General features: G+C 36.2%; 1 protein-coding gene across 50 annotated transcripts in view; it reads left to right on the top strand.

The window, feature by feature from the left end:
- KIDINS220 (kinase D interacting substrate 220) overlaps window positions 1–23,424 on the top strand; it is a 96,009-nt gene that overhangs the window by 44,748 nt on the left and 27,837 nt on the right. For all 50 annotated transcript variants that reach the window (XR_015136395.1, XR_015136393.1, XR_015136392.1 and 47 more), the window contains 3 exons: window positions 894–1,056; window positions 19,897–20,075; window positions 21,179–21,405. Coding sequence is in view for 45 of the 50 variants with exons in the window: in XM_086325521.1 (XP_086181647.1) it covers window positions 894–1,056; window positions 19,897–20,075; window positions 21,179–21,405 (569 nt within the window). In the remaining 5 variants the exon portion in view is untranslated. The remainder of the gene's footprint in view (window positions 1–893; window positions 1,057–19,896; window positions 20,076–21,178; window positions 21,406–23,424) is intronic.

Here is a 23,424-nt window from a genome sequence, read left to right as displayed (position 1 = left end):
CCCATGTCGTTCTTTCTCTTACCTTCTGGCTGAATTATTCAGCCTCTTTTCTCCACTGAATTTCCTCACTGAGCTATCCTTATTTCAGCCTCTTTTCTCCACTGAATTTCCTCACTGAGCTATCCTCATTCTATTACTCTTTATATCCTTAATTAACATTTAATTAAGCAGTTGTTTCCTTATCTTCGCCTACGCAGTCTCTCCTTCGAATACCCTGGATCAGCCGGGGCTGGTCCCCGGCAGTGCAACATCAACAGAGCAATTCCCTTCCAGAAACAAAAGGATGGACTGTGTTTATACACCGCCAAACACCAGTTTTATTTTGCATTGTGTGTCTAATAAAACCAGTGTTGGTTTCGATAGTGAAAATCGACTGTCAGTGGTCTACTGTTATTTTAAAGTTTGATGATTTAAAAATTTCACCTCAGGTTTAATTTTTCTCTTTGTATAAAAATAATTTTGTGCTAATTTGTATAACTATAATTAATTTATAATTGAAAATGTTGAAGTTCAGATTTTTACATGCTGCTATTCTGCTTTAATTTTCAAATTACATTTTTTTTTCTTTTTTTTAATGTGTTAAATGATATACACTTAAAATTTACCATCTTAACCAGGGTCCATTTGGGTGGTATTAAATACTTTCACTGTTTGTGTAACCTTCACCACCATCCATCTCCATAATGCATTCCATCCCATTAAACTGAAACTCTATACTCATCCCCCTGGTCCTCTCCTAGCAGCCATATAGATATTAGGTATGAATTTGTAGTGTAAGTTCAGTGGCAAATTAAAAAACAGTGGAAGTTGGTTATTTGTGAATATACAGAATGGTTGGCTTAACATAACGTTACATACCTATTAATTCTAAAATGTTTTTGTATTCTTTAAAGGACGATTACTGAGAGCCAACCAGATAAGTTTCAACTGGGATAGGCTTGCTAGCTGGATCAACCTAACTGAGCAGTGGCCGTACAGAACTTCATGGCTCATATTGTATTTGGAAGAGACCGAAGGTATCCCAGATCAAATGACGTTAAAAACCATCTATGAAAGGTACTTTATCTGACCTTTTTATATTTAAATTTGTTTTAAATTGAGTTGACTCTTAAGAAAAAATGCATACAAAGCAAAATGAATGCAAAATAATACGTATAAAATGTAGAGTTCTGAGGTTAATCATTTTCGTTAGTAATTCTTCCATTATAATTTCAGAGTTGTGTTAGCACAGGTATATATCCCATCATGTAAAGTTTATAGCTTTATTTGGATAGATTCTTTCTTGTGTAACCTATATGATAAAAGATGTTTAATAGTCCTATTAAATTTATGTATTTAAATATACAAAAGGCAAACCTTAAAACATTGTTTATCGTCCATTTTATTTTTTATTCTAAGTGTCTTTTATTTTTTATTCTAAGTGTCTTGATAGAATATTGAGGAGGTCACATTTTCCAAATCATTAGTGCAAGTGTTTTCACAGCTTTGTATCTGGAAGACCCAGGGAACTGTGAATACGGGCTGGTAAACGTGCTTTGCACTAAACAGTAAAGGAATTTATTGTTCTTTTATAGTCATTTGAAGTACTTTTAAAATCTACTTCTGATAAAGAAATTGATTCAGTTTTTTCTGGGAAAACACAGTCAAGGCTCAGTGTAGTGTCAAGTATGTCAGGTTTTAAGAGTACCACTTTCTTGTCAAATTCACAAACAAAATTATAATCCTCTTTGTTTACCAGAATACTTAATACCTTCATAGCTTTCAATTACAACTCTAAATAAAAATATCTCTTAGGAAAAAATGCAATTCAAGGGAACTATGCAATTGTATAAAACTTAGTGTAATTGAAGCATTATTTTGAACATGTAAATGAAATAGTAAACCTGACCAACCATTCAGTGTAGAGTTTCTATATTTAACTTTTAAGATTGTAAATAGTTTATCCTTGAGTATTATCAGCATATGGTTTTCATTATTTTCCAATCCCCATTTTTCATGTACATATTTTATCTAATATTTTTAGGTAAATAACTGATTTTAGAATATAGAGGATGGTTGTAGTATTTGTCTACACACTTGAGCTCTTGAGGTTATATGTTCAATTTATGCAACATTAATCATTGTAAACTGTGTAGGCTGTGTGAAGTAGGTGTTCCAGTAGATGGCAGTGGTCCACAGCTGCCAGGGGCCTGCAGAGCAGTGTTACTGGATGCATCTGCTCTTTGATATCTTAGAACTCCTCTTTTTATTATGAGATACATGATTGGTTTTTTCCTTGGTTGTGTAGTAGACTGTTGTTTTGTTTCATGAATAAACATTTGCATCGTAACAGGTGCTGCATAATGAATATTTGCTGGATGAGCACAGTTTTAGGTTTTGGTGCAGAACAGGACTCAAGTCAATCCCTTCACCTTCATATAATTGAACGTGATGCCTAGAAGTTTCCTGTGTCTCAGGAGTACAAAAGCATTGACAGTGTTTCACGTTCTAAGGGCTGTGTGCTTAGAGTTCAGCCCTTGGCCCCATGTGTGGTCTGTGAAGAGGGTGAGACTTGGTGAGAAAGTCTGTGTCCTCAGGAAATAGAAGCAGGAGAGATGTAAAAATATCAAAAGGTTTTTAAAACTCTCAGAAAAATTCATGATTCAGTTTAATCAAAAAAAGCTTATTAAGTGTCTGCTGGGCCCTGCTGCCAATACTGGAAATACAATGGTGAACAAGTAAGTATGTATTTACTTTTTCACCCAGCAATCCCACTGTGGAAATTTACTCTAAACACACACCTCCACAGTGATAAAATACTTATACATTATTGTGACCTTATTTATTTATTGTGACCTTATCTGTAGCACCATAACTTAACTGCATGTTTTTAGAAACACTAGTTGAATAAATAATGGCACATCTACCATAATAGAGTGTTTTGTAACGGTAGAAAATGAGAAAAAAACTATGATTTGATATGGAGAAATTTTAAGGATACATTAGTAAGTGAAAACTGCAAAATGTGAGAGTGTATAACATGCTCTATTTGTGTAAGAAAGAAGGGAGAGTAAGGATATCTACATATAAATATGTAAATATGTATTATTTTTTGTGAAAAAATAAAACAACCTACAGGAAGGAAAAAACAAACTAATAAAAACGTTTACCCGAAGAGGATGCTTAGATGGGGAATGAGATGTACTCTGAATGTGTATTTTTATATGGTTTGCCTTTCATATATTAAAAAAACTAATTCAAAAAGGATAGAAAAAAGCAAACCCTAATATTGAATATAAACAGGAAGAATTGATGCTAATGGTATATGAAATTGATAGTATAACCACACAGAAAAATATTAATACAAACACCTTGGAACTCAGTTTTCTCTTGACTCTTTATTCTTAGTAGAATATACTGAGGACAGAATTAGCTACAACGAAATCTTGAACTTAGTAGGTTTATTGTTGCTAATCGTATTATTGTACTCCTGAAGTCCTTTTGCATGTATTGTAAGATAGAGTAAATGAATGAATAAATTGCTATTCTTGGAAGCCAGTGTTTTCTCTTTGGGAGAAGGGAATACCAATATTGAATGGAAAAAATCAGGAAGAGCACTGTGATATTAGATTGGATTTTGTTGTTGTTAGGTCACTAGGTCGTGTCTGACTCTGTGACCTCATGGACTGCAGTGCACCAGGCTTCCCTGTCCATTATGTCCTGTAGTTTGCTCAGATTCATGTCCATTGAGTTGGTGATGCTATCCAACCATCTCACCCTCTGTCGCCCCCTTTTCTTTTTGCCTTCAATCTTTCCCAGCATCAAGGTCTTTTCCAATGGGTCGGCTCTTCACATGAGGTGGCCAGAGTATTGGAGCTTCAGCTTCAGCATCAGTCTTTCCATTGAATATTCAGGGTTGATTTCCTTTAGGATTGACTGGTTTGATCTCCTTGCAGTTCAAGGGGACTTGAAGACTCTTCTCCAGCCTCACTGTTCATGAGATTTCCCAGGCAGGAATATTGGAATGGGTTGTCATTTCCTTCCTCCAGGGGATCTTCCTGACCCAGGGATTGAACCCAGGTTGCCTGTGTCTCCTGCACTGCAGGCAGATTCTTTACCTGCTGAGCCATCTGGAAAGCAGATTGGATTTGGAAATGTTAAATTATTAGCTCATAATTTAAAACGAGATTTTCCCTTGCTTTGCCCAGCGAAAAGGAGCAAAAATATCCCCAAACTGTGAGCCCACCTGGAGCTGGACTCCTTGGAGAAATGGTTAATTCCAGGTCAGAAGCAGGGAAAGCTCAAGGGGAGTCTGCATTTTTGTGCCAGAAACCAAGGAAGGATGTGTTCGAGGACAGCCCGGTTTGCACAGATAGCCACAGGATGTAGTCTGAAGGAGCACCTTTCAAACTTGGGCCCATTTTCACAAAGGAAAATGATAGTAATGGGTTATAACATATCAACAAAAAAAAATCCATGAGTCCATAGTAATACTTAGAAGAGAGCAAACAAGGAATAATTCTTTGTTTTAGAATGCCAGCTAATAAATGTAGAAGGAATGAGTGAAATTTAAAAATTATTATTTTTTAATCCCCAATATAATCATTGATTCAAGCAAGGATCATCAGTGGTTGCAAAAACTACTGGGGGGAAGTTGTTGGGGAACACGAGGCACACGTGATCTCAAAGTGTCACTCCCCAGGTTATGTGCAACCACAGAAGAAATGACCTTGCTGGGAGAGACTTGTCACCAGTTTTAATCAAATAGTCAAGTCTGACATCTAATGGGAGGCATAGCATTGTGTTGTTTAGTCGCTAAGTTGTGTTTGACTCTTCGCAACCCCATGGACTGCAGCATGCCAGGCTTCCCTGTCCTTCACCATCTCCTGGAGTTTGCGCAGATTCATGTTCATTGAGTCAGTGATGCTATCTAACCATCCCATTCTCTGCCACCCTCTTCTCGTCTTGCCTTCCATCTTTCCCAGCATCAGGCTCATATGACTCTAGATAAAATGCGGTAGAAGGTACCACATCACCTATGTGCTCTTGTTGCCAGCCGTGTTTTACTGTGATCCTAATTATGAGGAAACGGCCAGGTGAATCTGAGATGTGGAACACGCTACAAGGCAACTGGCTTAGGTTCCATATTGGCCACTGAGGGAGACTGAAGAGATCCCACAGCCCAAATGCAGTGTGTGAGCTGTGATTGGAATCTATCATAAGAGTAGAGCACTGAAGGGCATTTTGTGGGCAGTTGGGGAATTTGAGTCTTTGAGTTAATGTTAATATCCTTCGGTATGCTAAGGGTGTTTGGGGGACATTCATGGTGAAATATTTAGGTGTGAAATACACTTTCAGATGGTTTGGCAAAAGAAAATATGTATGTGTGTGTAGATGTAGTACCTGGTTCTTATTAAAAAATTTTCCTATTCCCATGCCTTTTGTTCTCCACAGTGACTGTTCAGTAAATGTTGCTTTGTTAACATTTTTACTTAGGGACATAATTTGAATTAAATGAATCTAAGAGCTGTACTCCTTAGTGCACTCCTGTGATTTTAGTAACCTTTTCACACATGGCAAATTGAAAATCATTTTGTATCTATACATGGCTCTTTTGAAAGCTCTAAGAAAAAAACCTACTATTTTGTTCTGTGGTGGCAGAATGAATCACAAACCACACTTTATTCACTGGTTGATTCTAATGTCAGAATCAGCCAGTACCTCTAAAGGTACGGAGCAAGCGGGTACGAAAGGTGCAGTTTTCATTAGTGTGCCCATTCTAGTACATTTTCTTCATGTGACGTGTGTTTAGTGCGGGTCTTTACTGTGGGTTAGGTCTCACATTGTGTCCTTTGTGCTTTTATGTGTTCCAGGGGCTGCCTGAGGAGGTAGGGTAGAGGGACAAACATGCAAAGCATCTAATGCCCTTGAGGAACTTACAGGCACGTATCTACACACATACATACCCTTTTCTTCTGCCAAACCATCTGAAAGTGTATTTCACACCTAAATACTTCAGCATTCCCAAAGACACCATTACCACACACCACACACACACACGTTTTTTTCCTAAACCATTAGAGGGTAAATTATATGCAACATATCTTTTGTCCCTCATCACTCAAGTATATGAGGAATATATATTCTGATTGAAAGTAAAATGTACACATTTGAAATGACTGGAATAAAGTAAAAATGTGATGGCTCAAACAATTAGCCAATTAACAAGTTTTATCAATAATGGGCTGAAACAGTGCTTTCTGGATGATAGAAAGCTTTTCAGGCTAAAACTAACGTTCTTTGCTAATAGACCTTTTAAAAGGTATAATTACTTGCCCTTTTAAAACTTTCACACTAATTTCCAGCACTTGAGCCTTAGCTTACTTGCCTTCCTAATGTTCGAGGAAGTTCTCAGAAATTTACATTTTAATTAGTTAAAATATATCATACAGACAAAAGAAAATATATTATCACCTGTAGTTCAAAGATAATGGTAAAATTTGACTCTGTTTATTAAATAGAACATTTGTCAAAGAAAAGTTTTGGGCGAAAGTGTATTTTTAATCATAAAAATAGTGTGGAGTGAATTTTTGTAGTGAGAATATGCTATGCCTGTAAATCTAGACTATTGTATATTGGAGGTATAATGAGGTAATGAGAACTTTGCTTTGCAATTAAGTTAATCTATTAGACTTCATCTCTTGGTGGGCCTGCCATCCGTGAATGGGTAGAATGCAGGGTGACTTTGAGGTGTGTGTCCTTTTTTTTTTTTTTTTTTAAAGAAATGACTGTGTCCTATATGCCTTTGTAGCTACTCTAAGGGAAAGAAAAAGACAATTTAGTAAGAATCTTTGAGAGTTCATTAAGGAATTGACTTAAGATGATCTCAAATGAAAAACTATAGGGAGACAGTTTGATCAGTATATCAAAAAACCATATTGGAATACGTTAGACTAACTCAGATGACTGTTCTAGTTAACCATGGTTGAGTTCTTTGATGCTATTGCTTGTCATTTGAATAATAAAATGTTTTATTTATGGCAGACAGAAAGCAGCAGTATATAATTGATATTCATTTATTTTATTAAAGAAATCCGATTTGGTAAAAACAATCAGAAAATAGTATTTTTAACACTAGTAGTAAAATTTTTTTAATCCATAAAAAGCCTCATTTATTTTTATAGCAATTTGATGACACATCTGCTTGCTTTATTCAGCTGAAAAAGAAAATGTTGGTTCTTGGTGTTTGGTAAAATTGCTTTGTTAAATTATTTTCTAAATTGTTCAACTTTTAACAAATGACATTTGATACTAACACTGGAAAGCAATTTCAGCTAATTAAGTAGATCCCTCTATAAACCATTGGAACATTAAGATGACATACTGTTCATTCAAGATTATTTTAATTGGTACAATTATTGTAATTTTCTTGCAATTATGTGTTGAGCTAAAAGCTTTTGTCTAGATCATTTGAGGGGTTTTTTTTTGTTAACATACATTTAGTAAGAAGAAAAGGAGCAAAATAAAAACTGTAGATAAAGATTTTCTGTTACTTTTATTGCAGAGTTTTAGACCCCATTATTTTAATATAAAACTTTATTTCTGGTATTTTTTAGTATTAAGCATTTTAAGCAATGGTAGAGGTTTTTGAAAGATCAATTTAAGTAGCTTCCATGAAGGTACTGCTTCAAATGTCTGTTTTGACACTGCTCAGCCAGTTTTTACTTAGAATGATGTGGTCAGAATTAGGCTTGTGGTAGGACAATGTTGTACTTTGTTTTGGTACTTGATTTTTTTTAGAGCAATTGAGTTTTGAGAGAGCTTCAGAATGGTAGCCATTTCCATTTCCCTAAAATAGCTATTTGCTGAGTAGACACTATAGACGTCTAATTTATAAAATTCATCTAAAGTTCAGTATATTTAAACTGTTCAAAGAGTAGTGTTTCTGTACTTAAAACATTTTTCATAATAAAACATCATGTTGGATGATACTCAGCCAAACTTTTCATAAGCTTAATTTTATCACTTCTAGCTACTTCACGCCTCTCTTCGCTCTCACTAACTACCTTCCTCTTTCCTTCAAGTTCTGGGTCATTACTGATACCCCTTCCCCCGCCATCACGTGGCCCAGATGATGCACAGGCTTGTTTCCTTTGCATGTGGACGGAAGTTATGAATCTGAATAACGTAAAGAATTGGACGCTGATAGTTTAGATTTGTAAGGAAATTGTCTTACTTGTGGTATGAAGTTCATTCTTGTACTGATGATTTTTTCCTTAATTTAGGTTTGAAATACTGTAAATATTTATTCCCAATACTGTTTCATGCATGCCCTTTTATTGTTTTTTGTAAGTAGTTGAGAATCCTAATGAAATTCTGTATTCTTGATATGTGTTGGTGTTGTCATCATTCCACAGTTAATAATTTACTATCTTGTGTATAATTGTAATTTCAATTTTTATTCCCAGAATATTCTTGCCCTTAATGTATATATAATGTAAACACTTTTTTCAGGAGTTCAGTACTTTATCAATATCTTTATTGGCTCAGATGGTAAAGCATCTGCCTGCAATGTGGGAGACCGGGGTTTGATCCCTGGGTTAGGAAGATCCCCTGGAGAAGGAAATGGCAACTCCGGTACTCTTGCCTGGAAAATTCCATGGACTGAGGAGCCTGGTAGGATACAGTCTATGGGGTCGCAAAGAGTTGGACATGACTGAGCAACTTCACTATTTCTTTTCTACTTTCTTTTTTATCTTTAAAAAAAAAAAAACCCTCATCAAATTCTTTGCAAGCTCGTGAAATAATTCTCCATATAGAAAAGGAAGCTAAGCAGGTTTGTGTTGAAAAAAAAGATTACAGTCTAAAATAGAAATCACATTTTAACAGGATAAAATAAATAACAGTATATTTGCAAGGTTTCATGTGAAGATTGAGCCTTCAAAGAACCGTGAACAAAGATGCCTGTAAATAGATGTAGTGTTGACAGTTAAACATGCATTTCTTGTTGTGTGTTGTTTATTTTTACTCATTGTCTATGTGGAAATTACTTGGAAAACTCAGGTTCCTAAAGATAAATAAAGGTGAAGGGCAGAATTTTTTAGTTTATTTTGATAGGCCTGAAAAATATCTCTACTTTTGTTTGGAGGAAAAAAAATGAAACAGAATGAGACATATTTGACTGTTTTTTGAGTTTACCTATTTATATATTTTGCAACTTCTTTGTTTTATCATTGCTACCAGGCTCGTAGTAGCATTCAGTGTCTTTAATAGATACTTTCATTGCAGTTTCTTTTAATATTTGTTTCCTGAACTAGACTGATAACTCCATGAAGTGTAACTTCGTTAAACCTTGCTAAATTCCTTGTTTCTAGACATTCTTGACATAGAGTAGGCGGTGGTAGGTATTTCTGAAAGAATAAAGAAATATGATGATGACATTTGCTTTGGGGAAAGCATGGCGTGGGGGAAGGTGGTAAGTGAGAAGTCACATTTTATCTTGAATACTATCCATACAGACTAGTCCTTTGGTTCTAAATGTAGGTGAACGTTTTCCTTTGTTATTACAACAGTGGATCCCTGGGTAAGGCACAGAGAAAGTTTTCAGAACACAAAGATTGAATGATGACGTATTTCAGCTAACACCTAGTAGATTCTGCCTTTTGTCAGGTGATAGTGAAAGCAAAGCAGTGTTTTCATAGGCGTTTCCCTGTAGGTGAGTTCAGCTGCATTTCCAAGGTTTCTTACACTCATGATCGTTTCATAAATGCCACAGTTTGTAGTTGCTTTGTATCAGCACACTTTTAGACAAGTTCCTCTCACTTCTGTTTCTGTTTACTGGCTGTTGTCAGTATTGTTCAGAAAGGCCTTTTGACTTAGCTGGACTCTGTTTTTGTTATGCTGAACATTTTGATTGTGTTCATTCATTAAATATTTATAGAGTTTATTACATGCTGGGCACATGCTAATAAAAGCACTAGCTAGTGCTATTACTTGAGCCCTCAATATATGGATTTACCTAGATTATTTCGTTTAATACCCGTAACTCTGGGAGGCAGGGAGTGGGAGTTACCTAAGACCACACAGCTGTAGCTACTGGAGCTACAGCTTCCTATTTCTGGAAGCCAGCAGGCTGTCTGTGACTACAGAGCTAGACAACTGGTCTGAAATATTAGAAAGACAGAAGTGAACTAATTTTATTTTTATTTCCAGATATAATTTATTCATTTTCAAATGAATATTTAGAATCATTTATTGGGTATCAATGGGAATGTTATAGCAGACATTTTTTGAGAGAATGGCATTTATCTTAATTCCATTTAAAAAAGGCAGACTTCTAACCAACTTATGTAAAACCCCAAATCAATGCTTTATTCAGTTTTGATTGTGTCTGCTAACTGCAGTAGGTTTTGTATGGAAAGCTTAAGAAAAATCTGTTGTGGTATTTGGCACTTAAACAGCTGGTACATCTGTGTATTTAAGCCTTTAGACCATTTTTATGTACACTAAGTGGCTGTAATTTTTTCCTTGGTAGCTTTTTTAATAACTTTTCTTTTGCTTTCAATAGGATAAAATTGATTTTTAAAATATTTTCTCATTTAAACTCATAATGCTGTTTTCAGTATTTTATATGAATGTAGAACAGAGAAAGAATTTTAAATGTTTCAAAGTTGTGTGTTTCTAACTTTAACATGAAAAACTAAAATATGGTAATTAAGGCTTTGATATTTGAAAATATTTAAATATTTGAAAACAGTATTTAAAAATCAGTTTTTCTAAAATGTTTTAATATGTAAAATAAAAATATCATTACCTCTGCAGGCTTATAGTTTATTTTATAGTACAGTAAGCATATTATGCACATTTATATTAAAAAACCTATTGAAGGATTCAGATTTGTCAAAAAGATTAAATATACCATTAGAGATCAGGTAGAGATCAATTTTTTCCTGAAATTATTTATTCAGTAGAGGTTTGTAATTTTGGCATTTCAATGTACAATACTTTTAAGACTCTTCAAAATGTAACAATAGACAAAAGTAACGTGTAATAAAAATGCTGTGCTATGCTAAGCCGCTTCAAGTCATGTCCGACTCTTTGTGACGCTATGGACTGTGGCCTGCCAGGCTCCTCTGTCCATGGCATTCTCCAGGCAAGAATACTGGAATGCTTTGCCGTACCCTCCTCCAGGGGATCTTCTAATGTTAGAAGATGCTCCCTAGTGGAAATACTAAGATAATGGTGAGATGCTGATGTAAAACCTTGAAGCATGTGGCCTTTGTTTGCAATGTCCGGAAAGTCCACAAGGGGGCGGTATTTCACCAGAAATATGGTTAACGTGGTTGACGGAGAAATAAGAGCTAATGCATTTTGCTTTCCCTTTTTCATAGCAGAAAAGCAAGAAAGACACTGAGTTTAATGAATATTTTAGTCTCTGAAGTTCAGCTTTAATTCCTATTATTTAAAGAATTGCTTCTTTAAAGAAAGCCATTCTTTAAATGGCTTATTTAAAGAAAGGACACTTGTAAGCACTGAGAATTATGATCATAAACAAATGAATGAGTATTTGAATGGTATAGTTTTCATTAAGTTGATTGAGAAAAGGGTAGATATGAAAATGAAGAATGTTTTAAATTAATCTTCTTACAAATTTGTGTTTCTATATTAAAATACTAATGTAGCTCTTGGGTTCCATGCTAATTAAACATTAAACTTTTAAGATAACTTATATAATAGAAGTTTTGGTTTAACCTTAGACATATTTATAGGCAGACTTTGAGTGCAGAGCCTTCATTCTCTGCTTGTTATTGAAAGTTTTATTGCAGATTTTTTTAGTAAATCACTGTGTGATTAGTCGCTTTTTAAGATTTCTTAAAGGCGACAATAACATGAACATTTTCTTATTGCTTTCTAGCACCTCACAGTGCAAGAAATTGGATCTTATTTACTTTTGTTGGAATGTTTTAAAATATCGTATAAACTTTTGATCTAAAACAATGAGCTTTGCTTTTTTATAAGTGATAACTGTTTTCATTGAGCCTGTTGTGAAATATGTTGCCTCTCTCTTAACCTCTCAACTGAAGTTTTCTCTTTACCCTAGCTTGAAATCACCATTTTGTTGTCATCTGATCACTTATATGATTCAGGCTTTCCCCCTGCTAGTGGAAACCTTTCTGCAGATTCTGTCTTATGCTGAATCCCAATAGATAAAGCAGAATGAATAGAAATTAATTGAAATTATAACATTTCCTGATAAGTTCATTTGGGAAAATGAGCTGTTTTGAAGATTATTAAAATTGAAGTGTATGGACGATGGTTGCAGTTCTGCATTGGTTTACACATGTATTTGTTTCTGTGCTCAGTTTTGGCAATGTAATATCAAGAAAATTCTAAATCATGAGTAGATGCAGATGGTAACCAATTTTTAAACTTGCTTTGCAACGGTGGGGTATTTTCAATTAATGTAATTCAGAAATGTGAAAGTTTAATTGGGAATTTTACTTCTTAAGTGACTCATTAATATAATCTAACAGTTGCTCACATTTTTTTTAATAATAGATGAAGTGTTGGGTGCTGCTTCTCTGACGAGGTCCTATCACTTGAAGCATGTCTTTATTATTGCTATTTTTTAACTGGCTTTTGCATTCCATGCTCAGGCATGTGGGGTGGAGTAGTAGTAGTGTCTTGTCTGCATAATTTTGTTAGCAGAAAAGTGCTAGCCTGTATTTTAAAACAGTGAAGGAATTTAAATACATCCACAAATATGGAGGAGAAACTTTATTTCAAAAGTCTGCAAAAAACTGAAACAAAAAGCCAGTATAACCTGCCAACATAGGCTTATGTGTTGGTCTTCTTCAGTGTGTTATAATATGTAACAGCATTCTACTTTATATTTTTAAGGAGTTAAAAACATGTAAATCATTAATTTAAGAATCATGAGCCAGTGCAAGGAGCAGGGTACAGGCTTGTGAATCGGCAGACACACCCACCAGCTCTTCCCCTTACAGCCAGGCCATGTCAGGCCAGTTGCTTAACCTCTCTGAGCCTCAAGTTCCTCATTTTAAAAACTGAAATAATACTTCGTGGGATGTTGGGAGATAGGAATTATATAAAATACTAGTTTTTAAAAATTCCCTTTATAGCATTTAAATATCTTTTCTGTTAGATTTTATATAAGAAAGGGATACCTTACTCAGAACATTTTACATAATGCCCATGCATGAAGTCAGTGCCTTATCAGGATTTTTGGTGCCATGGAGTGACTTGTGGGATCTTAGCTCCTCTGACCAAGGATTGAAGCTGTACCCTCAGCAGTAAAAGCACAGCATCTTAACCACTGGACCACCAGGGAAGTCCCTCAAGATACTCTTTATGAGAATTTTAGGGGTGATTAAATTTATGGGATGCAGCAAAGGCAGCACTCAGGAAAATTTATAGCTATAAATGCTTATATTTAAAAAGGAGAAAAATCTTATATGAATAGCCCAACTTTACACATTGAGAAACTAGAAAACAAGGAGCAAATTTTAAAAATTTCAAAGTTAGCCAAAGAAAGGAAATAATAATGATTAGAGTGGAAATAAAATAGAGAATAAAGTAGCATCAGTGAGAATTGGTGAAAACAAAAACTCTTTGCAGAGATCAACAAAATTTACAAGTCTTTCACTAGATTGACAGGAAAAAATAAAAGAGAAGACAGAATTAACTAAAATCAGAAATTGTGGATGTTACCACTCATTCTACAGAAATAAAAAGGATTGCAGAATACTCAAGGGAGGCACAAAAGACATATGATGAAATACAACACCCTTTTGGGATCAAAACAGAAAACTAGGAGTAGAAGGGAATTTACTCAGCATGGTAAAGGGCACGTGGGGAAAAGCCCACTGCCAACAGTCTCAGTGATGACAAAATGACAAGCTTCCCCCTAAAGACAGGAATAGGACAAGGGTGCCTCCTGCTATGGGCAGAATGTACCCCGCAAAATTCATGTGTTGAGACCTTACTCCCCAGTGTGATGGTACTTGGAGGTGAAACATTTGGGAGGTTTAGTGAGGTCATGAGGGGCAAGTCCTTATGATGGAATTGATGTCATTATAAAAAAAATCAGAGAGCTAGCTGCAAATCAGAGAGAGGGTTCTCATCAGAACCTGATCATACTCTCAAACCACATGAGGAATAAATACTGTTCAAGCCCCAGTCTGTGAGATCCTGTTAGAGAAATCTCAGTTGACTTAAATCACCTGCTCTCACCACTGCTGATCGGCATTATCCTGGAAGTTCTGGCTAGCACAGTTAGACAAGAAACAGAAATAAATGGATCCATTTGGAAATAAGGAAGTGAAAATACCTCTGGTCACAAATGACGTAGTGCTGTATGTAGAAAATCCCAAAGAATTTCACAAGAAAGCTAATAGAGCTGATAAATTTGGCTGTGTTTCAGGATACAGATCAGCACAAAAATTAGCTGAGAGTTTTTATACACCTGAAATGAACAATCTGAAAGGAAATTAAGAAAACAATTGTATTTACTATAGTGGCTGGAAGAATAAAATATCCAGGAAAAATTTTGCCCATTGAGGTAAAGACTTGTACACTGAAAACTACAAAACATTGGTTAATTAAAGTAGTTCTGAAGAAATGAAAAGATATGCCATGTTCGTGGATAGGAAGACTATTGTCCATATTACCCAAAGTGATTTACAGATTCAGTGTAATCCCTTTCAAAATTCCAGTAACCTTTTTTTTTTTTTTTTAAGCTGAAACCTGATCCTTAGATTCATAATACTGGAGTGGGTAGCCTTTCTCTTCTCCAGGGGATCTTCCCAACCCAGGGATCGAACCCAGGTCTCCCACATTGCAGGTGGATTCTTTAGCAGTTGAGCTATCAGGAATGACCTATATGAAATTGGAAGGGATCCCAAATAGCTAAAACAATCTTGAAAAGGAATAAAGTTGGAGAACTCTTTCTTGATTTTAAAACTTACTACAGGGACTTCCTTTGGAGAAGGCAGTGGCACCCCACTCCAGTAATTTTGCCTAGAAAATCCCATGGACGGGGGAGCCTGGTGGGCTGCAGTCCATGGGGTCGCTGGAGTTGGACACGACTGAGCAACTTCACTTTCACTTTTCACTTTCATGCAATGGAGAAGGAAATGGCAACCCACTCCAGTGTTCTTGCCTGGTGAATCCCAGGGACGGGGAAGCCTGGTGGGCTGCCGTCTATGGGGTCGCACAGAGTTGGACATGACTGAAGTGACGCAGCAGCACAGGGACTTCCTTAGTGGCCCAGTGTTTAAGATTCTGCCTTCCAGTGCGTGGGGAATGGGTTTGATCCCTGGTCGGGGGGCTAAGGTCCCAAATTCTGTAGGGTACAGCCAAAAATTAAAAAAAAAAAAACAAAAAAAAACTTACTACAAAGCTGTAGTCATCAGAACACTGTGGCACTGACATAAGGAGAGACATAATGGAATAGAATTGAGAGTCCAGACGTAAAATAAGTTCTCACATCTACAGCCAGTTAAGCTGTAGAAAGGTTGCCAAGTCCATTCATTGAGGGGAAGAATAGTCTACAAGAAATGATATTGGAACAGCTAGATTTCCACATGTGAAAGAATGAAGTTGGACCCTTATTTCACACCATGTGCAAAAATTAACAGGAATGGGTCAATGTACTTTTTCCCAAGCCCAAGGTTTTTTCCAATCAGAAAGGATAATTAAAGTGAAAATTATTTTAAAAGAATAGAGTTCTTTGGGAGCAATACTTTTTTGTGTGTAGTTTTTTCACTCTGCAGATTATTTATTAAGCAAAAGTGATATGATGGCTCTATGTGCTAAGCATTCGAAATATACAACCAAACTTGTCTTTAGCTTTAATGGAGTTTATCTTCTAGCAGGATAGATAGGCATCAATAAAATTATTTCACTCTTGAATAACAACATTCTGATTGTGATATGTATATGCAAGGAAGCATATGTGGTTTGAGCTTTGTAGTAGAGGAATACAGTGTAGTTTCACGGAGGACTCCCTGAAGAGGGGGAGCTGAGTGGAGGGACAGAGGATGAGTAGGAATTAACCTGGTTAAGACCAGGAAGGGGAGAGCGTGGCCAGCTCCTGACGTGTTCTAGGGGTTTTGATTGTCTCCAGATAGTAACGGGCTTAATTTTATCATTTTATTTTTTGTTTCTGACCCTTTGGCTACAGTGCTGAGTGGCGGTTTTCTGTCTGTGTGTTTCATCTGTGTTCCAGGATGCCCATGGTGCTCGCTCTGTGCACAGAGAGAATTTAGCAAATGTGCACTCACTGATCAAAGTAATAAAATTCTGAGGCAGTGAAGAGTTTTCCGTTTTTAAATTTTTAAAGAAAATGTATCTTAATTTTTAACCTCTTATGATTAAATAATGACATTATCAAGCAGGTACTTTTAGACAAAATATGGTAAATAACACCTTGATAATGATGATCTTAGAACCTATTTATATTTTGATTTAAAATAGAATTTTTTTCCATGTAATTTAAAACCTTATTTTGAATGGAAGTGATATGAATGGCTTATGTACTTTCTGCCAAGGAATTAATACGGACTTCCTAGAAACCACTGTCATTTATAATCAAAATGCTTTTGACTTACATTGACGTTGGCATTAACAAGTTCTGCTAGATTGGTAGCATAGAAAGAAAGTGCATTTAAACTTACTGGGAGATCGTTGATGCCTGAGGCTTTATAATGCTTTCTGTGGGCCATTTAACTGCTGGCAACTTTAATTCACATGATTCATAATACTGGAAATTTAAATTCACTGTTAATTGAAAAGTGAAGTTACTTAAATTCTTTAAATACTAACCTTTGGGAAAAACATCTGAAAAATAAAAGCACATATGATTTTGGTGGCCTACTGCCAAAAGATTATCATTTACATAAATATCTCCTTCAGTAAAAGAGTTTAATGTATTGAGCTCAAAAGGTTAGAATAGAGACTTCAATCTGGAAACCAGCAGTAGACTGTTGGCTTGTGAACAGCAGTATTGTTCATCATATTGAGAACACTGTTCACATTCAAGCTTAAGCAGAGCTGGCATTAAAATTCAGTTAATTTGTTTCATGTGACTTGTCAGCTGTGTGTTTTTATCTAAATCTTTCTAGCTTCTCTTCTTAGCATTTTATGTTAAACCCCTGAAATAGACAAACTACCTTTTTAACTGTTTAAGCTCTTGATACTTTGGCCGTTTCTGCAAAGTGATTTGCAGAAATCTGGGGATTCCATGAAACCATTCTCTTAAGTTTTCCATTTCATTTTAAATATACTTAATAATTGGTTTGAAAGTCAGCTTAATTTATTGGCCTCCTGGGTGGTGCTACTGGTAAAGAACCTGCCTGCCAATGCAGGAGGCGTAAGAGACTCAGGTTCCATCTCTGGGTCGGGAAGATCCCCTGGAGAAGAAAATGGCAACCCACTCCAGTGTTCTTGCCTGAGTAAGCCCATGGACAGCAGAGCCTGGCAGGTTATAGTCCCTGAGGTAGCAAAGAGTTGGACACGACTGAAGCAGCTTCGCACACACGCTATCCTGTTTCAGAGGGCTGTTCTGTTTTGTGCACATGTGCATGACCCCATAAAAGGGACTTCCTAAAATTCATTAAGATGCAATTGCTGTCCCTGTTTCCTCACCAGCACCCTGTTCTGTTCTTGTTTGCTGATTATGGTCTCTGGATTTCCCCTTAGATGGCTTTTAATAAATGGCTGCTAGTCAAACGGTGAGCCTGAGGAATAAAATGCTGGTCCCAGAGAAATCATGTTGCTGTAACCAGTATTAGAGTCAGATCCCATTTTACTTTTTTTGAAGGGCAGGAAAATCTTTCTGTTTCTCTGAAACTAGGCTTACTATAATCTCACAGTTAATATTATTAGCTAATTGGGAATTGAGTGTTTTGAGGATATCTTCAAGTTTACAGTGATTTTAAAATAGCTTTTGAGGTGTAATCAACATACAAGAAATGGCCATATTTAAATTGTCCAGTTCCTGAAGTTTCGATATATATCTATAGCCACCAAATCACCACCACCACCAGGAGAGAAGACACGTGACTTCCAAAAGTCTCCTCCCATTCTTATGAAGTCTCTCCTGTTGCCTGTCTCCCCTCATCCCTGACTCCACAGCAAACCCTTATCCTCTTTCTGTCACTATAGATTAGTTTTTATTTTCTAGTTTTGTATAAATGAAAAAAATACAGCTGTTCTTTATTTGCTATATTCTTTCACGCAACATAATTTACTATGAGATTTATCAATGTTGTAGATATATAAATAAGTCCATTCCTTTTTATTGCTAAGTAGTATTCCATTATATGGATATACCACAAATTATTTATCTCTTCATTGTTAACAGACATTGGGTTATATCCAGGTTTTTCCATCCATCTCCTTGTCTTTTAAGTTCCTTCACATTTTCCATTCTTTTCTCTTTCTCTGATGTATTTTTACTTACTGCCTCAGATTAGCCCGTGACCTTGCATGTAGTGGGTTGAAACCTATGGAATTGTCAGTAGTTTACCATTTTGACCTACAAAATTCGCAGTTTCGTATAGTTCAACATAGAAGTGTTTTTAATTTTTAAAGTAGTTTTTAATGAATGTCACTTTTTTTTATGTTTAAGACCTCTGCCTGATTTACTTAAAAATTTAGCTATGTAAAAAGTTATGCATAATGAAAAATAGACTGATACTATATTAGTAGTTATTGTGTCTGGTTGGTAAAATTATGTGGTTTTTTTAACCCCTTCTGTTCTTTTGTACTTCTTTGTCTTATATGTATGCTTATATAGTAAGCACCGGAGAAGGCGATGGCACCCCACTCCAGTACTCTTGCCTGGAAAATCTCATGGGCGGAGGAGCCTGGTAGGCTGCAGTCCATGGGGTCGGGAAGAGTCAGAAACGACTGAGCGACTTCACTTTCACTTTTCACTTTCATGCACTGGAGAAGGAAATGGCAACCCACTCCAGTGTTCTTGCCTGGAGAATCCCAGGGACGGGGGAGCCTGGTGGGCTGCCGTCTATGGGGTCGCACAGAGTTGAACATGACTGAAGCGACTTAGCAGCAGCAGCATAGTAAGCATAGATTACTTTATATTTTCTAATAGAAAATAAAACCTTTTTTAAAAATGGAAAAATCTATGCATTTTTCTAGTTTGCATAATTTATTTAGAAATTATTCTTTATTTTTCTTTTCTTTTGCAAGAATCATGGCATTTTAGGGACTTCTCTGGTGGTCCAGTGGTTAAGACTTCATGTTTCTGCCACAGGAGACAGGAAGAGACCCCTGGTCAGGGAACTGAAGTCTCACATGCTATGTGGTGCAGCCAAACAGTAAAAAATTTTTTTTAAAAAGAGCCATGACATTTTATAATAAAACATGATTTTTAGAGTCAGTTAGATTCTCTCATGTCACGTGGCTTAGGCAGACTGTTGAGTTTGTCTGAGGCCACTGTTCATGTGTGTAAAGTGGTAACTCAGTCTTCACTGTGAGGTAATCATTAACATGTTACTGTCCTTTTTTCTGTTTTCCCTGCCCAAATTCTGCCTTTGGTTATGAAAGTCACTCAGTCGTGTCTGACTCTTTGTGACCCCATGGACCGTAGCCCACCAGGCTCCTCTGTCCATGGAATTCTCCAGGCGAGAACATTAGAGTGGGTTGCCATTCCCTTCTTCTTTGGTTAAGGCAATATAATTCTGACCTCACACTTGTCGCCTTAGTAATTTTGAAAATGTACCATTTATTTTGTTCCTTTTTCTTTAAAAAAATTAATGAGAGCAAACTGGGTAATGTGTTATTTATTTTTATAAATAACACATTTTTAAGTTCCATGCAGAATTTGCCTAATAATGATTATAATGACCATCTTCATTTGTTTTTTGTTTGAAGAATATCAAAGAATATTCCAACAACTAAAGATGTTGAGCCACTGCTTGAAATAGATGGAGATATAAGAAATTTTGAAGTGTTTTTGTCTTCAAGGACCCCAGTTCTTGTGGCTCGAGATGTGAAAACCTTTTTGCCATGCACTGTAAATCTGGACCCCAAACTGCGGGAGATTATTGCAGGTGGGTATCAGTAATAAATTTAATTTGCCCTCTCTGGAAGTGCTAAAAAATTTTCCCGTTTCTAACTTGGCTGTATAAGTTTCTCCTGCTCCAAGAAAAAAATGGGAAATATTGAACCAAGCACCACCAGGGAGAGTTAATGAAACTGAAGATGGGGGTCTCAGCATCCTTTGGGAACGCTGGGAAAATGCTGTTTGTTAAATTGACCTTATTATGTTTCCCAGCCTACACACCTGAAGCATCACTGGAATCAAATTCCTTTTACTACACAGTTACCACTTCAAGCTGTCAACCCACTGTGATTTTTCTGTCACCAGTCTTCTGTCTTTAATAGGGATCTGTATCCAGAGCAGTAAGAAAGTTGATATTCCTTTCAAAGGTTAAATCTGTGGACTAGAACTTGATGATAATAACATGAAGGTTTTGGATAAGTTAAAGTTGCTCTTGAGGCACTGCTGTATGCTCACGAAAACACACACTCAACCTTCATTGAAACACACACTCTTTTGTGTGATACAGTACTGCTGACCCACCTTTGCATTTTCCATGAATTATGGAGAGGGAGAGAGACTGTATTTTCATATGTTCTTTTTTAAAATACCTGTTATAAGTTGTCTGAGGTGTATTTTCTGACTGTGGAAGTGTTGGTGGTTGTTCAGAGGTGGACGTGTCATATGGTTTGCAAACCCACAGTCTTAGCTAACATTGTACTTACTACACAAGGATGAATTGCTAATATTTAGCAAAACTGTGTCAGAAGAATTGTTAGGATAGCACAAATACCTTGAAAAGTCAGAAAAAAAATTCAGAATTCTGGTAACCGAAGAGAATACAGACGTTGGTGACTTTTCACATGGTGAAAAAAACTTTTATGCGAAGTAGTTGAGTGCCTCTTACTAAGAATGTCTGTGGAGTATTCAGAGTTCCCTGTCTGTTCTGTAAAGCCAGTTGGAATCTTTGGCAAGAGTGATATAATCAGTCATGTTTTCTGTCCGGTAACTAAAGGAGGAAGTGGTAATTGGACTAGTTACCAATGTTCTATTTTCTTTGGTTACTAATGTTCTATTTTCTTTTGCCTTCTGGGGTATCATTTAATCTCTTAGATGTTCGTGCTGCAAGAGACCAGATTAATATCGGAGGACTTGCGTATCCCCCGCTACCTCTGCACGAGCCTCCCCCTCGACCGCCGTCCGGCTACAGTCAGCCAGCGTCTGTCTGCTCTTCGTCCACCTCCTTCAATGGGCCATTCGGGGGAGGGGTTGTGTCGCCGCAGCCTCATAGCAGCTACTACAGCGGCATGACAGGACCCCAGCACCCCTTCTACAACAGGGTAAGCAAGTGCCCGGCATCTTAAATTGAAGAATTTCTTCCAGGAAAAGGCTAGAAGTGTTCTGCTAATGGAGTCTGTTACCATTTTGAAACTGTACTTTAGCTGTAAAGACAAAAAATGTTGTTTGAATGTAATATTTTTTAAAAATCAGAAGATTTTTGAATCTTAACAGGTTCTAGATCTCAATTGAGTCTGAATAGTAGAGATGCTTTTTGCTTTGATTTATTGTCCTGATAAGAAAGTGAACTCTGTGGGGTCAGCAGTGACTGTTCTGAGCTTCAAAGCAATCTGAAATTCTCTTGGTTTCTAAACAGATGTTCCATTTGTTGTATCTTGTATAATAACTTATATTGGCATTCAAAACAATGATAATTTTTAGTTCAGTAAACCTATATTCAATGTGATACAGCTTTTAAATGTGAGATAATGGTGGGTCCTAGTGCTTGAAGGAGGACTCAGATGCTATTGGCCAGATAGCATGTAGTCTATTTCTAGAGCTTTATTTCATACTACCTTCAGTCATGTATAATTATTTTCATACTATAAATATAATTTTCTACTTCAAATGATGAGAGCACAAATTCATTATCAGCAGTATTCAGACCCTGTCGAGTTTAGTAGCTCCAAGCTATCCTCATTTTAATGGTCTTGAACACTAATATTTTCTGTAGGAAAACAGAACAACGGCCCTACTATTATATTGGGTTGGTCAAAAAGTTTGTTCAAGCTTTGCCATAAGATGGTATGGAAAGGCCTGAATGAACTTTTTGACCAACCCAATATTTTCTGCAACTGAACTCTAAAATCCATTGTTTCTTTATTTTTGTTGTCTCCCTCTTTAGTCTGAAGTGAGAAAACATAGGGGCTAGCATTCACAGATGGAGAAGGAAATGGCAATCCACTCCAGTATTCTTGCCTGGAGAATCCCAGGGACGGGGGAGCCTGGTGGGCTGCCGTCTATGGGGTCGCACAGAGTTGGACACAACTGAAGCGACTTAGCAGCAGCAGCAGCAGCAGCATTCACAGAAGCCAATGCATGCCTAAATAAACTTTCAGTAAGCTAGAAAGAGAAATTTGAATAAACGTGGCAAAGAAGAAATTCTAGAGTTTAAATTTTTCAGTTTTTGAGAAATGGTAGCCATGTAAGTAATTAGGTATACCATCTTTAGAGGTCTTATGAATGTTATTCCATCCTTTTACTCAAATAAGGAGGAAAAGGTGGAATGATAGCATTTGATAACATACTTCATCTCTGTAAACTTTAACTGAGTGCTAGGAAGTGTGAAATTCAGGTTTTTATTTAGCAGTCCTGAAATCTGCTGTAATTTTACATAAATGTCTCAACCAATAATCAGATGACATTTGATGTTTTGAGACCAAGAAGTTTTTTTTGTAATTATCATACCATCTAGGTGGAGACTTTGTGTTCACTAATTTCATGTGAACAACAATGATGTACGATGCTTTAGTAGTGTTTTATTATTTTTAAAACATTAAAAAATTCTTATGCTTTTAGATTTAGTTATTTTTTGTCTGAAAGTTAAAAGCTGAACAATTTTCTTAAAATGGCAGGAATGAAAAAAGTAAGGGAAGGTGTTACATCAGTGTAATGAAGTTTAATATGTTTTAATCTTTATTTTTAGCCCATATAATCTGATAGCTCCGGTTTATATGAAGCTGGCTATAGATAAATCCTATAGTTATAGATTTCCTCTAAACAGTAGATTTCCCTTTTAAATAATATCCTTGCTTATTTAGCAGATAGCATAAACTCCAGGGTATAAAGTAAAATCTAGCAACTTGGAGTAATAATATTCCTGAAATCCATGCTAGGAGGTTCTTAAATAATTCAGACTGTTTTTTTGGTCTTAGTTAAGGCTAATCTTTTTTTGGTAAAGAATAATACTCAATTGAGATTCTATTCTGCTTTTTTTTGGGTGAGATTGTGAGTTAATATTTGTATTTGTAAATCACTTAGAACCTGACACATGGTAAACCGCCCATAAAAGTGTTAAATGT

The sequence above is a fragment of the Bos grunniens genome, chromosome 11, assembly GCF_055505025.1.
Source record: "Bos grunniens cultivar Pamir isolate PY7600 chromosome 11, Bosgru_T2T1.0, whole genome shotgun sequence".
Taxonomy (NCBI): Eukaryota; Metazoa; Chordata; class Mammalia; order Artiodactyla; family Bovidae; genus Bos; species Bos grunniens.
This window is presented reverse-complemented; position numbering and strand designations above follow the sequence as displayed.